Source organism: Idiotropiscis lumnitzeri, chromosome 14 (assembly GCF_059441095.1).
Source record: "Idiotropiscis lumnitzeri isolate Australia: NSW breed Sydney's pygmy pipehorse chromosome 14, RoL_Ilum_1.0, whole genome shotgun sequence".
Lineage (NCBI taxonomy): Eukaryota > Metazoa > Chordata > Actinopteri > Syngnathiformes > Syngnathidae > Idiotropiscis > Idiotropiscis lumnitzeri.
Genome location: NC_142404.1, coordinates 3,177,063 through 3,193,557, shown reverse-complemented (window position 1 = coordinate 3,193,557; position 16,495 = coordinate 3,177,063). Strand labels below are relative to the sequence as shown.

The 16,495-nt window shown below is 40.7% G+C and overlaps 1 protein-coding gene across 2 annotated transcripts in view; it reads left to right on the top strand.

The window, feature by feature from the left end:
• Nucleotides 1-15,898, top strand: part of gdap2 (ganglioside induced differentiation associated protein 2) — a 33,874-nt gene extending 17,976 nt beyond the window's left edge. For both annotated transcript variants that reach the window (XM_088315527.1, XM_088315526.1), the window contains exons 12-14: nucleotides 230-284; nucleotides 508-651; nucleotides 13,287-15,898. In XM_088315527.1, the coding sequence (XP_088171653.1) occupies nucleotides 230-284; nucleotides 508-651; nucleotides 13,287-13,319 (232 nt within the window). In that variant the 3' untranslated portion in view covers nucleotides 13,320-15,898. The remainder of the gene's footprint in view (nucleotides 1-229; nucleotides 285-507; nucleotides 652-13,286) is intronic.
• Nucleotides 15,899-16,495: the final 597 nt, after the last annotated feature.

Here is a 16,495-nt window from a genome sequence, read left to right as displayed (position 1 = left end):
GCTTCGAAGAGATGAATTGTCTCAGAGGCTACCCACGCGCACTCACACAAGACACGGGATTGGTTCTTAGCCGCATGATCGAACAATAAGAGCACGAGTGGATTTTATCCCATAATCTGATACATATATTTTGTCATCGCTTATTTTGTCATCGCTTATGAAAGCATATTGTTGTTGTCCTGTTCTTATTCTAGAATCTTTGTACTGAGATTTTCTGTCTGTGTTCTAGGTTTAAGAAGAATTTGAAGGCCTTCTACTTTGTACATCCAACATTTCGCTCAAAGGTAAGACTTATCACTTCAAAGAGTTTTTGATTTACTGTGTTCACAATTTTGTATTAATTTGTTTTAACTGTCTTTGTTTTTGTCAGATTTTTACTTTATGCACAACACACAAGCCCTATAAATAAACTTGAGTTGAGATCACGTATCACGTGTTCGTGTAAATAAAAACATATTTTGTATGTTTGTTTTGACCCGTCACACCCTCTCTTGTCAAAATCTGTAGGTGTCTACTTGGTTTTTCACCACCTTCAGCGTGTCTGGCATGAAGGACAAGGTGCGTTACCTTGACAACCTGCAGCACCTCTTCACCTGCATCAGGCCGGAGCAGATTGACATCCCACCTTTTGTGCTGGAGTACGATGCACGGGTGAGCGCTCACGCGCACGCGCACACTCACAGTCTTTTAAGGTGTGTTCTCGTTCACTTCAGTGTTAAAGGTTCATATGAAGGTTTGAAAAATGCCTGTAAGAACTAATGTAAATAGGATGCATCTGTTTCAGGGTCAAACTGTCACCAACATAGAAAGTTTTGACTGTACAGGCATATTTGAACATTCCAAAACTAAATAAAACTACTCACCATTGAAGGCACCAAAAATGCACATAATGTGTAAATATTCGCATTTATTTACCCTATTTTGCTGATCCGTCCTGCATCCTCCGTCCACAACTTTGGCACCTTTCTGTCTTTAACCTTCCGTTCTTATTCATAAAAATAATCGCTCTCCGTCACCCTCCATCTTACTCTTTTAAAAGCACTTCCGTCCTTGCATTTAACTCTAACCCCCCCCCGCTGCCCTACTCTTTTTTTTTTTTCTTTTTTGCTTATTTTGTCTTTCATAACCACGTATATTGCATCTTTCTCTCTCTTGCTCTGTCACTCACTTGCTCACTTTCGGCGCGACAGGACGTCACTTTCGGCGCGACAGGACGTCACTTTCGGCGCGACATCTTTTCCTCCGCTTTTATCCACCGGGCGAGTAAACGCAACTATGGTTTCGTGCACCACCACATGCAACACTTGCACCTTTCTCATGGAAAGACTCTCCCTGCTAGAGGGACGTGTCCGCCAGCTAGAGCAGAGTAATGTGGTAAGCGTAAACGTGGCGGACACGACTGTTAGCACGGGTTGTAGCCAACCTGCTAGTCTGGTTAGCATTGGCCGTAAACGGCTTGCTAATCGCGGTGAGCCTGTTAAGACACATAGCAGTTCCATTCCACCTCGGTCTCATGGCTCCCGCACCTTAGTGATAGGTGACTCCATTACCCGCAACATTAAGCTTGAAAATCCAGCCACAGTAATGTGTATTCCTGGGGCCAGAGCACCCGACATAGAAGCTAATCTTATGGAGCTAGCGCGCAAGACACCTATACACCAGCGCTGTGCAAACAACGCTAGCTATTCAGATATAGTGATACACGTTGGCTCCAATGACACTAGGATGAAGCAATCAGAGATCACAAAGAAAAACATAGCAAGGACTTGTGATCTCGCCAGAAAGATGAGTCGGCATCGAGTAATTGTCTCTGGCCCCTTGCCTGCGAGAGGCAATGATGAGAGGTTTAGTAGATTATTCTCGCTAAATAAGTGGCTGGCTAGTTTTTGTAGTGAGCACGGACTGCAGTTTATAGATAACTGGCCTTCTTTCTGGGGCCGACCCGACCTGCTGAGGATGGACGGCCTTCACCCTAACTGGGAAGGCGCCATCACTCTTTCTAGAAACATAGATTATTGTTTGAGCCTTCCATGACTATTCATATTAGAGCAGGTCGGGCTGCAGGCGAATACTGAGCCTGTAAGGAAGGGTATGGAGTCTGTAAGGCTAGAGCTAACTAGCGCTATGCTAGACTTAGACAACACACATAGCTTTTCTTCTAGATTTGAGCGCTACACACCATACGCTGGTAGATCTCATACTGATATAATTTCTACTGAGGTGTCAATACATGATGGGTTTAAGCATTCCTCCTCGGTCGGTTTTATTGACGACGAGCCGTTCTCTCAAAATAATAGCACTCGAAAGCTGGTAAATAACTATCGGATTCCGACCGTCAGAATTTCTCGCCGCGTTTATAGTCGCTCGAGGTACAATCCGGGACCTAGGCAAGGCAATCTCCTTAATATTATGACCAGGAGTCCTGTTGCGCGGAATAACTTAGATAGACCTATTTTACTGAAACTCGGTTTTTTAAATATTAGATCGCTTTCATCGAAAGCCTTGTTAGTTAATGACCTTATTAGAGACCATAATCTTAACATGATTGGTCTTTGCGAGACCTGGTTAAAACCAAATCAGTTTTTACCGCTAAATGAGGCTTCGCCTCCAAACTTCGTGAGCTCGCATGTTGCGCGCCCTCAAAAGAAAGGCGGGGGTGTAGCCCTCATTTCCGAATCTAACCTAAAACTTAGTCCTCGTTTTAGCAATTCCTTTAAAACATTTGAAGTTCTCATTATGCGATCCTCAGCCGAGCTGCCGTTTTATCTTGCCGTTCTTTATCGTCCACCTGGCTCTTACTCCGGCTTTTTAGATGAATTTTCTGAATTCGTAGCTGATTTAGTAACTCATGCGGATAATATACTTATCATGGGCGACTTCAACATTCATATGAATCTCCCGTCGGAACCACTTACGGTAGCGTTTCGGACAATCATTGATATGTTTGGTTTCACGCAAATAATAAATGAAGCAACGCATATAAATGGCAATACGCTAGATTTGGTATTAACCCGAGGCTTAGCATCTTCAAAAATAATTGTATTACCATATACCAGTGCTATATCTGACCATTACTTTATCAAATTTGAAGTCTTGGCTCACTGTCATCGTTCTGACCATAATCAAAATTATAGCAGCCGTAACATTAGCTCCTCAACCATCGTTGCGCTCTCTGAGCTACTCCCTTTAGCAACTGCTTCGTTTCCTAATTATATTGGTACGATTGATGATCTCACAAACAACTTTAATGTCGCTTTGTTAAATGCGCTTGACTCCGTCGCGCCTTTAAAAACTAAAACTCGTCCAAAGAGGCTTACTCCGTGGTTTACAGAGGAAACGCGCGTACTGAAACGATCTTGTAGGAAGCTTGAGCGCAAATGGCGTGCGACCAAACTTGAGGTCTTCCGTCAGGCATGGTGCGATAGTTTACTAATATACAAAGAAGCGCTTAATTTAGCCAAAACTAATTATTATTCTAGATTAATTGTCTTACATAAAAACAATCCTAAATATTTATTTGATACCGTAGCAATGCTAACGCAACAGCGACCAACCTCGGATAGCTCTTCCTATTCAGCTCACGATTTTATGCAATTTTTTACTCAGAAGATAGAATGTATTCGTGATGAGATTAAAGACACTGTTCTTAAAATTCCGTCGAATTCCGCGATAAATTGTGTTAATAGGGACATTAGGGCTGATAACTGTCCGATAACCTTATGTCAATTTAAAAAAATATCTCTTGAGAGCCTAACAAAATTGGTTAGTGCGGCAAAACCGACAACTTGTGTGCTCGATCCGCTTCCTGGCAAACTAATTAAAGAACTGTTTACGACCCTAGGACCGTCTGTTTTAAATATAATTAATCTATCACTTACCACGGGTGTAGTACCAGCAGCTTTTAGGACCGCCGTTATCCGACCATTACTTAAGCAACCAAACCTTGACCCAGAGAGTCTCATCAACTATAGGCCGGTTTCAAATCTTCCGTTTATTGCAAAAATTCTTGAAAAAGTCGTAGCGCAACAACTTAATGAATATATGACTGTTAATAATCAATTTGAACCTTTCCAATCGGGTTTTAGAGCCGACCACTCTACTGAGACGGCCCTTGCTAAAGTTACTAATGATCTTCTCATAGCTATGGACGCCGACACCTCATCAATATTACTCTTACTCGATCTTAGTGCCGCTTTTGATACCGTTGATCATAACATATTATTAAAACGCCTTGAAACGTGTGTTGGCATTTCAGGTTCAGCGCTTTCTTGGTTTAATTCGTATCTGTCGGAGAGGACGCACCGTGTAATTCATGGCAATACGACTTCGGATCTTTGTAAGATCATATGTGGAGTTCCGCAGGGATCGGTACTTGGACCTCTATTGTTTAGCATCTATATGCTACCGCTTGGTGATATTATACGGAAATATAACATTAGTTTTCACTGTTACGCTGATGATACGCAATTATACATGCCGTTGGATATAACGAATCCCCGCGACTGCTATAAATTAGAGGCGTGCCTTGCCGAAATTAAACAATGGATGTCTTTCAATTTTTTGCGTCTTAACTCAGATAAAACCGAGATGCTCATCATTGGACCAGCGCGTCATCGGTACCTTTTCAAAGACACCACTCTGAATATCGATAAATGTAATATTATCCAAAAGGATTCAACAAAAAATCTCGGTGTTATATTTGACGCAACTATGTCTTTTCAAATGCACATTAAAAATATTACTCGAACTGCGTTTTTTCATCTGCGTAACATTGCTAAAATTCGCCCAATTCTATCAACGTGTGATGCGGAAATCTTAATCCATGCGTTTGTTACATCTCGCCTCGACTATTGTAACGCTTTGCTCTCGGGTCTCCCCATGTCGAGTATTAAAAGTCTGCAGTTAGTTCAAAATGCAGCAGCTAGACTCTTAACTAAGACGAGAAAGTTTGATCATATTACCCCGATATTAGCCAATTTGCATTGGCTTCCGGTCCACTTGAGATGTGATTTTAAAGTTCTGCTACTTACTTTTAAAATATTGCACGGCTTAGCACCTTCTTATCTCGTTGACCTCGTGGTACCATATGTTCCGTCCCGAAACCTTCGCTCACAAAATGCTGGTCTTTTAGTGATCCCGCGAGCCAAAAAGAAGTCCGCAGGTTCTAGAGCGTTCTCTATTCGGGCACCAATGCTTTGGAATGCACTTCCCTCAGATATTAGAGGCGCCACCTCAGTAGAAATGTTCAAAACACTATTAAAGACGCATTTATACTCTTGTGCATTTAGCTGAAATATTTGTTGGCCTGTTTACTGCCGCTTTTTTTTCTTTTGTTTTCTTTTCTGCCCCCTTTTCCCCCGGCTGGGGGATTAGGTGACGGTGACCCACTAGGAAGTTTAAGGCATTGACCAACTGGGCATGCACCTGTTCCAGTGATGTCGTCTTCCTGCAGCGCGACATTTGATCAATTTATTTATATACTTTAGCATCTAATTTAATTATTTGTTGGCCTGTTTACTGCCGCTTCTTCTCTTTTCTGCCCCCTCCTTCCCCTGCTTGGGAATTAGGTGATGGGGACATGCTTTGAAGATTACGGCACTGACGAACCGGGAAGGGACCTGCTCTGCCGAAGTCGTCTTCATGCAGCGCCTTTTCTGATTTCCTTATATTTCAGCACTTCATTGAACTACTTGTTGGCCTGTTTGCTATTTCTGTTCCCAATTCCCCGAATTAGGTGATGGCGATTCACTTGGAAGTAGCTGTACTGAATTTACACCAACTGACCGGTACAAGATCGAAGGCTCATCTTCGGATATGCTGCCATGGATATTACGGCCCTGGATGAGGACCCACTCCACTGAAGTCATCTTCCTGCAGCACTTCATTCAATTGACTCTTATATTATCTCATCTATTATTGCATAGCATCATTGTATGTGTCAAATGTTGCCCAGTTGGCATCCATTGCAGCCTGGTCATCCTGGAAGGGGGATTCCCCCATCTGTGGTCCCTTCTCAAGGTTTCTCACTTTTCCCCTAATGAGGTTTTGTGAGTTTTTCCTTGCCCTCCTGGGGGTTAAGATCGGGGATGTCGATTGTGGCTATGTAAAGCCCTTTGAGACTGTCTGTGATTAAGGGCTATACAAATAAAATTGACTTGACTTGACTTGACTTGACTTGTAATTCTGTAGCGAGTACATGCAACAGCATTATAAGATTTCATACTGTCCCGAGTGAAAATACTTGAATTTTTCACATGTTGTACTTAACCCGGTTTGGGAAGATTTAAAGGGAAAACCCACTTTCAGCCTTGTTAGTCCTTTTTTTTAAAAAAAACTTCTCATCCTCAGAGGGATCGTTCCATCCCAGGGTCAAAATGCCCATCTCTGTTCATGAGTTGAAGGGATAAAACTCCAAAGTCGGTGCAAATTTCCTGTTAGCATTTCAATGGAATATTACATTGATTTTTAGGTAGGAAAGTTAAAAAAACAAACCGTATATTATATTTAAAAATACAATGTGTGTAATTCTTTTGTGGTGTGTTTAGTTTTACAGTAAAACCCAACTGGGTGTCATCAAACAGCTTAAAGCATGCGTAGGGATGGCAGAATCATATGTTACATGGCACACTTGCACATGGTATATTTAGGTACTTTCACAACATTGGGAACTTGTAAATGCACCGCACCGTTCTGCACAATAACTGTTTTTCTTCTTCTTAAAACTTTTAAAGATCGAGAGCAGCCAAAATCTTGATCACTATTAAATTTCGCTTAATCGTCTAGCCCGATGCTGGAGCTAATCCCGGCTGAGTTTTGGGAAGAGGTGGGGCACCAACTGAACTGGTCAGCCAATCAGCACAAATTGAGAAACCATTCACAGTTACAGTAGCTGGGTTTTCATGGAGACTTTTTTGCCATTCCAGTTGGAATCATTAAGACTGAACACACTTTTATTAAAGCAACAGCTTGATTAAAAACAAGTTACAAGTAGTTTAAAATAAGTTCCCCCGTAATTTTTTTGGACTGTGGGACGAAACCAAAGTAGCCCCTTGCAGTGATTGGTGAAAAACAGTGGCAATTTCTCCAATAATATGAGGGAAACTTACCTTCCCCTAAAATAAAACCCTCCCTACCTCCTAACGGTCCCACTTTTACAAAAACTACCTTCATTGTTTGGTACAATGGTTGGATGTTTAATAATTTGTTATTATTCTTTGCAGTGGTGATTGCTCTGAGACTGCAAGGGAATCTCAGCTTCCCCTAAACTGAAACCCTCCCCTCCTCCTAAAAAAAGTGGTCAAATATGTACCGCTATGTTTACATTTCATTGACTAAATATGCGCTACAATACCTTCATCTTTTGTTCAGAATTAGCTACTTATCAGAAGTAATTGAGAAGACTTCATTCTTATTTGCTCAACGGAGACGCAGTGTTTTATTACACAGTCAGATGCTGTGCATCTACTGCCTCGATGAAGAAGCTTACTGCATGAAACTAGACGGTCATAGAGTAAATGCTGAGCGTCAGTGAGTGCTCAGGGCCTGTGGGGGTTGATGTTGAAGTGGGTTGGCTTGGATGCTCAGATCAGATGATCTGTTCGAGGCGGAATCCCTCTTTGATTACCAGCAACTCAGCGATCTTGTATTTTAACCCTCCACCCACTGTAGGTTTTGCACTTGGTATTCTAAACTGCTCTGGAGAATTTACCGATCCCCAGCGACGTTGTCTTTGTTAATAACGGCTACTTTTGTGTTTGTGGAATTTTTTTCTGTCACTCTGCTGTATTCTTTGCCCAACGTGCTGTGGAGCTTCTTTCCCAATCCACCACCCCATCACAATCACTCACATCTGGTCACACAGCTAGCAAGTTAGATGATGACTTCCTGCTGATGAAGTGCAAATACAGTGAACCCCCGGTTATCGCGGTTAATGGGGGCCGAGACCACCCGCGAAAACTGAAATTCCGCGAAGTAGCGTCGCACCTTAAAAAAAAAAAAAAAAAAAAAACACTGTATATATATACTTCGCACCTATATATATATATATATATATATATAAATATATATAGGTGCGAAGTAGCGGCACACCTTCAAAAATGCTTAAAAAAAATAAATAATAATATATATATATATATATATATATATATATATGGGTAGAGAGAGAGAGAGAAATTCATGTTATAACAAAAAAAAACAAATTATTATTAAAACTTGTGTTTTTATTCCCCAGCCATTATTTTTGTATTTATTCAATTACTTCTTTTTGTATTTATTTAATTACTTCGACTTTTACCTGCTGGTACGCCGTCCGGTGTGCCCTGTGAATGTTATGATCCTCCAGCAGAGCTGGAGGATTGAACAGGACTCTCCAAAAGCAGACACGGGAAAAAAGGTGGTGATACAAAGATAGTGTAGCGACTTTGTAAAATGGTTCAAGGGTTCTGTGTTTTCCTCTTTTCTGTGGAGGCTGTGAAGGCAGCAGGGGAGTGAACGTTATGTTGTTGTCGTTGTGTTGCTCTCTCTCTGATCGGCGTGGTTGCGGCCAACAGCAGCCGTTTTTGGCTTAATAATAAAAGCGTTCGCTGATGGACAAATTGGCCTGATTTATTATACAACGTTACAATATTTATTATAATCACAATATAGTCAGTGTAATCAGCGCGTCTCGCAGCAGCTGACGGCATGGCGCGAGACTATCGCTGGAGGAACGCCCACACAGCTGAAAAAACAAAAACACACGCGGCATGACAGGCACGGATCATGACAGTGAAATGAAAGGTGGCGTTCTTCATTTATTTATTTATTTATTTATTTATTCATTCATAACTGACAGCCTCGCCCGTGCCCGGGGAAGGTGCTCCTCTTCGGCTTACTGTGACGCGAGCATGCCCTCCTCCTCGGCAGCTCCCATTCGGTTAAACTTAGGGGCCGTTTGGCACCGCCCGTGCCCGGGGAAGGTGCTCATCTACGGTTTAACTGCCACGCACGCCGGCCGGAGCTCTGATACGGTCCGAACCGCGCGAAACGTCGCCACCAATCGTGTCCGGGGGAACCTGCTCTTCTTCGTCACTCTCTTCTTCGGCGCACGCCGGCCGTCTAACCGCTTCAGCGCCCCCTTGTGCCGCTCGGCGAAACTACAATGCCCCCGAATATTTTTTAGACCCGCGAAGCACTGAACCCGCGAAAGGTGAACCGCGAAGTAGCGGGGTTTCACTGTATATAGCAATTTAAAAAAACATAAGTATTTTTAATAAATATGCTAAAGAAACAATATTTACTGTAAGTCCAGGCGTCTTTAGCGATGTGTGTAATGACTTGTTTTTCATGTGAAGATGTATTTCTGAAGGGAAAAAGTTTGAACACCTGCATCTTATTGCATGTACCGACTATTGTATGTAAATGGATTACAATGCCCAAATAAACGAAAATAGAATAAACTAAGATGCACATCATGGCAGATAATGTGAATGTTTCCAAACGGGAAAATTTACTTCCAATGGAACCGAGGATAAAATTTCCGTATAAATACATAAACACATTAATGATGTAGGCCAGAAAAAAATATCTTCCCTGCTTGAATGACCAGCACTGGTGAAAAAGAAGTCCACTAGTCTTAACGCCAGTATTCTCTGCCAATACATCACTTTCCAAATTATTATGCAAGTTATATTATTCTTAAGTTTTTCTAAATAGTCATTAAAAATAAAGCTCGTCAGAAAAATGAGCATACTAGTATATAAACCGTATTTAAGATGCATGTCAAGGACACTGAATAAAGTTCAAACGTCTTGCCATATCAGCTTTCTAATAATAGCAGCCTATGGGGATTGTACTGGTCACTTCATTAGGTACACATTTGAAGGAGATAAATATAAGAGTTATATCAAAGAGTCTGCCTTTACAAAAACAGTGAAGCATATTTGGTAGAGCTGGCTACCTAATGCTGAATAAAAATACCTCCAATTCTAATTGTAACTGTGCTGGTGAACAGAAGTGTGGAATCCAGAGTCAATAGTGGGGCGATTTCATGGCAGTTGCCTCATCCCTTGAAGTAACCCATTTTTCACTTAAGCTTGATGAAATTAGTTTACCTCTGTTTCACCTCCTCCTGATGTCGAAACAGAAAAAGCAATGAAAATGGGAACAACAAATGAGTCAGGTAATTTGTGTGTGTGTGTGGTAGGGGGGGTCTGTGGGTGCGTGCGTGAGGTTGTATGTGCTGATGTGCTGTAGATGGCACTCATCGATAACTTTAAACGTAATTCCACAGTGCTCAAGGCGGTGAAGAGCCAGCTTTGCTTTTCCAATTGCTCTAACTGAAGTGTAGCGTCCTGTGAGGAGGAAACCTTCAATGGAGTGTGACTTGGCTGGATGCTGGCCGGCAGAAAGAATATAACTCATGTATTTGCATCTGATTCTGGTTCAAGAAGGTTGGCTTCATCCTTGACATTTGGGCACAGCAATTTTGATCTTATGTTTCTTGGACCCTTGTGAGGTTCTATAAAACTATTCTGACATTGTCGATGCCTTCAGTGGTCGGGAGGCAATGATGAGATGTAATGTCAAACTCATGCAAGACAATTGCCAAAATTACAATACAATTCAACTTTATTTATATAGCGCATGTCACAACAGCTTGTGTCCCTAAACTAATACAAGGCATACATCAGGTTCCAAATGCTTTTTCAAGTTTTGGCTTTTATGGGAAAGTTTGATTCTCTTGATATATACCAGGGTTTGGCAACTGGTAGCCAATAGGCCGCGAGTTGCAACTTGATTCATTTTTCAATTTTGTTTTCCATGAAAAACAGGGGCAGTGGGTGGAGGTAGTGGATAAATTCTGGACTAATAGGGGAAAATAAAAATGTGATAATATATTGAGGGGCAGGGGCGGTGGTGTGGATTTAAATCAGTGAGTATGGGACTCATCAGCTGCGAATATGCAGAGGTTGATGGTAGTTTTAACTTGTAATATCATCAATCACCAATAGATGGAAGTCATGTCATAGTTGGGCTTTCATCGTTTCTTATACTGCAACATGAGTAGGCCGAATATTTTTATTTTGCTTGATATGATAAGTACATCCGCGACGCCAATTGGCTGTCACAACACAATTTCATCAAGTTCAGATTTATCAACTTGAATGAATGGGCTCACCGTTAATTGTGCTGCCTCAAATGCGTCAATAGTTTCCGCCTATCACTAATCTATCAAAGCCATCTGCACAATCTGCATTAACTTTTAATGTAATTTTGTTATGGTTCCCTCTTTTAAAAAGGACAGACTAAGCAAGGCCATTGTTTTTTGTCCATCCCTAACCGCATGTACCGCGTGCATGGCATTCAATTTGAGGGAGCGAGCCGCGAATTTCAAAAACGTGGAAGCGATGTGCATTTGAGAGCATTTGAGAGCCAAAATAAGCATCTTAACTTGCGTTTAATTTGAGCAAATAAATTAAGTACACTAAATACGTCCGTCTGTACAGTGTGACCCCGGTCCAAGATTATCTGTGAATTTGCCTCATGTGACAAGTCAGAAAAAAAGTTAGGTAAAAGGTGTTTTCCTTCATCTTCTTGTAACCTCAATCCCGTAGAGAAGCCCTGCAGCATCCTTCAAAACATTGGATCTCAACTATTGTCACCCAAGCATCCACAAGCAAACAAGACCAATGAAGAAAATGTATTGTTTAGAATTGTGCATTGTATTTAATTACAGTAAAAGCAGCATTTGTAGGAACCAACATAAACCAAGCGCCCACTATATTTTTTTTCCTACTTGTTCGCGACCCGCGCATAATAATTCCATGACACCCTTTTGGGTCGCAACCCATCAGTTGAAAAAAGCTGCTCAGGAGCAACGTTAATAGACCTCTAAGCAGCAACTTTGGGAGGCAATTCTTGTATCATCAATTGGGATACAGATAAAAAGTTATTTATTTATGATTCCTTGGAACATTTAATTCTGTTTTGTACAAGCACTGGTTCTGTAATACAAAAATCCGCGATTTGAAGTCAACTCCAATCTGGTTGTCTTATTTAAACACAGCCAGTTGGAAGAAATGTAGTGGTTTAACGCTCAGTGAGCAGAGCTTCCATCACATGTCGTAAGTTGCTAAATGTGATAACATGAGAGAGGAACAGCTGAGCTCTAAACATTCTGGCATGGATGTTTCCACCGATAAAGACCAATCATTAAGCGGGTCAGGTCAGGTTTTGTGGTTGATGAAGGCCAATGGGCAATTCGACAGACAAATTTGGGCTTCAGGTCAATGTTCGCTATAAGCTACGCATGTGAGCAATTGCGCACTGCTCTCAACCTCTCAGGGCACAGCAAAGTGCAGTGCAGAAAACCAGCACAATACTTGAGTTCAATTTTTACAGATGAGTTGAAAAATTTAGGCCACATGGCCTTTTTTCCTAATCTGTTAAAATGAGAATGATATACCATGTGTACATCATGTAGCTCAGGTTCTGGACAAGCGTGATACTGGTTTGTTTGGTAGTCGTTGTGTGCATGTCTGATGTTGCTCACCATGAAATGGTCAACGTCTTTTTTGTGATTGCTCAGACAAATTGAAAATTAGTGAGAACATTGCTTCAGATAATCTTGATTCTCAAATTCAAGTTTTTCACCCCTTTGAAAATAGTTCTTCTATAAACCTTTGGCGATTCAGACCGGACACGTCCAATTATCCAAAATTGTATGTCCCCCCACATTGACAAAAAGAAAACACACTGCTGGTCACAGAAACAACTTGAACGTTGCAAAAGTCTGAACATAGAGCTGATGCGCCCTGAGAAGTTTTGTCTCGTCTCCTCCTATGGACATTCTTCAAGCAGCTTTGAGGCCTTACAGTATTGCAAATTCCAATATCGCTTCTTTTTTTTAATGATTTATTTTGAACAGCGGTTTCCTCCTTGATCTTATCCCATGAAATCCACTTTGGCTGAAATAATGAATGTTGCAATCTGACAGTGACCATTATTTTTTTTAGGCGATTGTTTTGGTCACTTTTGTTACCATTTGTAATATCTCTTCTCTTTTCACTTTGTCATCAATTATCTTCCTGCTGCCACATCCAGGGAACTTGCCTACATTCCCGTGGATCTTAAATTTCTGAGTAATATATGTGTCTGTAATCATAGGAACGTCAAGCTGCTTGGAGATGTTCGTATCGATTTTACCTTTAACATGTGTATCTATACTTTCTTTTCTGATCTCCTCTCAGCTTTGCTTTCATTAAGTCCTTTCATTTGTGATCCACTTTCTGTTCTCTCCATGACAGGTGAACGGACGTTCCCAGTCTTCCAGCCTGTGACGGCCGACCAATCATAGTCTCAATGAGGTTACCATTGACGAACATTTTCGTGGTAGACTCCCAACTCCATCCACCTAAAGGATTGGACAACATCGCGGAGAGTCTTAACATTATTTCTACAGTCTCCTTGTTGGTGCTTCTTGTATGGCTTCAGCATTATGGAAACAGCCAGAGGTCCAACATCCCATATGACTCGAAGTTACCAGCGTCGTCATGCAGGAAGAAGACATCAGTGGTCTGATGCTTCATGGCATTGAGAAAATGTCATACCAAGTTTCAGTTGGAATGCCCACAAGCCCATCAGACTGCGAGATCTTAACGGCTGATGTCGGGAATGTCCACAAGGTAGCACTGAATGTTTCCATCCTAAAATCAATAGCTTTACATTTGTGCCCTTTGAGGTACTTCTGTTTTGATCAATGCTGTTCTCACTTGAAGATTTATTTTGTAGCACGTTAATTATCATTTCAATCTCAATCATGAAAAATCCCAAATTGTCAACTTTCACTCTAATCCAACATGATTTTTTTTAGGTGATCTAAAATGACAAGGTTATTATTTTAGATCACCTGACAAAACTCATGTCCGATTAGGTTTGCTAACATCCAGGGAATAAGTCAAATTTTAGCATTCTTTTATGACACTTGCAGCTTCAATGGTCTTCTGGCAGATGAGAACAGTTAAGTTGGCTAACCTGTAGCGAATTGTTAGTAAACAAAAATCTAATTTTAAAGTGAATCTGCAACTTCCAGCTTCAACGTTATTTTGGCAAACAAGAGTCAGTCCGAGCGGCGCCTTCTTTGTCGAACCATCGGGCTCCGATGACAGATTTATAGCGCCCATGTTCTTTGTTTAGGAGACAAAAGTTGAATTCTTGTCATTGCTAATAGATTCCCTCAAATGGCCTCCAAGCTGGCTGGTTGTCATCTGGACCGCTTCCGGTTCGCTCTTCCGATTTCGTCAACATGGCGTCACTTTGCTTCAGACATTACACTTTTCCATTGACAATGACACTTTTATTTGCTCACTTTATTTTGTGTTTTACACGCACCCAAGCACATTTTTCTTCGACTTGGCAATGGAGAGGTGTGTGTTTAATGGCAAATCAAAAATACAGAAGTGCTTTAATACATTCCTGTTTTATGGCCTGTGTGACATAATAGGCGCTAAAACATGTAAACAAATGTAAATGGTCACATGACCACACTGCTTTCAGTTTCATACTTAAGACTGAGCTCAAAGGTTGTGTTGGTTCTTTGGATGTTTACCAAAGCAAACCTTTGCAAGATTTTTAAGTTTTCCTCAAAAATGTGAACATGTGAATAAAATATGTCGGAAGCTTTTTTTCCCCACGCAATAGTTTGAAACTGATTATGAGCCAAATCGCCTTCTTGGAAATGTATCTTTTAAATTGTTTTATTTCCTTTTACTTCAACTCTTGTCAATTTTTTATACTTTGATTAAAATTATCAGCTTAGTATGCATTTTTGTTTTCTTTTTTTGTGTGATGTTGTTCTGCTATCTGACATTTCCAAGACATAGAATGTGCAAGTTAATGTTTTATTTTATTTTTTAAGTTATTTTTTATGAGGTGAAGAATTGCATCAGTGTGAGGGGGCTACTCAGGCAGCATACTTACTCTGGTATTATCTTCTAGGGCCTTAAATTGCCATCTGGATTTCCGTGTGTGACACTGCAAAAGGTGTGAATCTGCCAGCTTTACAGGCATTGTGAAGAAAAGGTTTTGTGTAAGCCGTGAATGTGTCCAATAGCGTCAAATGGGATCCTTCTCAAGAAGCTCTGAAAATGCGGGCATGCTTTCAAAGTTCTGCGCTTGTTTGATGTCAGAATGCTTCCAGCCAGACCGAGTTCACTTGGAAGAATTCTGGGGAGACGAGTTCAAGCTTTTTATCATTTCAGGCTGTGATGTCTACCCTGAGGAGAAACGGCGCTAGATCCTGAAAGATTCATACCACCCATATGGGCCGTTAAGTTGTGGGAGCTTGTCAAAGGAGACATTTTGGAAATGTTTCATGTCAAACTGGTAACGTTTGCTGAATTCTGTGCATGTTCGCTGCATATATGTGTCCGTGCCTTTATATTTCCATGCATCCTAGTGATAAGATCTTAGCAATTCATCCACCAAAAGCAAAATTTTCACCCTGACAAAAATGAAGATGCAAATAAAAAGGCTCTATTTTTCCTTAAAATGTCCAACTGAAATCAAACCAATTTGAATTTTTCACAGTTACGTTAACACATGATTTCTTGTCAACTAATTTCCACAACTGGACTTTGGTCAGATGAAGAGATAAACAGAAGGCGCTTTAAAGACAAATTTCTGGATCGTGGAGTTTTCGAGAGGCACGCGAATTCCATGATAGATCCATTTTGAAAATATGTTACACATTGGTTGTGAAATTAATTGGCGTCGTGGATCCAGAAGTGATCTTCGCCAGTGATGCACAGTTCATCTCCAATTTAATCAGAATACCGTGCTCATAACTGAACTCTTGCCAAACAATGCAATGCGCATCTGGTGCATCAATTACAAAAAATAAATAAACAAAAATCTACAACCCCCAGCTGATGAATGTAGTTCTTTGTGGTTGGCGCTTCAGAACCTCAAGCCCGCATCAGCATGTGTGCGCACAGTTTTCAGCCGTTGGGCATTTGTTATGTACACTTCAGTATTTAACTTTAGTGTACAATACATTTGTGCTTAATCTTTTGGAACTGTTTGTGTTCAAATATTTTTAATTAAATTTTTCATGTGACTTAAGTGCAATATATTTTATTGGCCCTCTAAATTAATGTTAAAATTGTACATAATGTTACAGAGGCCAAATTTCCTGTTTATTTTTTTACAAATAATTTTGATGAGCACTTGGGACCTCCTACACAACTGTATTTTAAAGTGTATTTTTTGAGGTGGTAAGTTGAAATAAAAAGCTGTAAAAAGTTTCTAAACTATTTTGCAGATGACACACAGACCAAAGCATGCTTGTTTTAGAAGTCCTTCAAAGATGTCGAACTTTGCCATCATTGTTTTTTTTTTTTATGTATGATTTCACATTGTGATCAGTGCAGGCATAGGCAGAGTACAATACGCTCCAAAATCCAACCCGGCTTGACATGTATGCATCTGTTTTCTATCATTTGTCTCTTGCATTCTT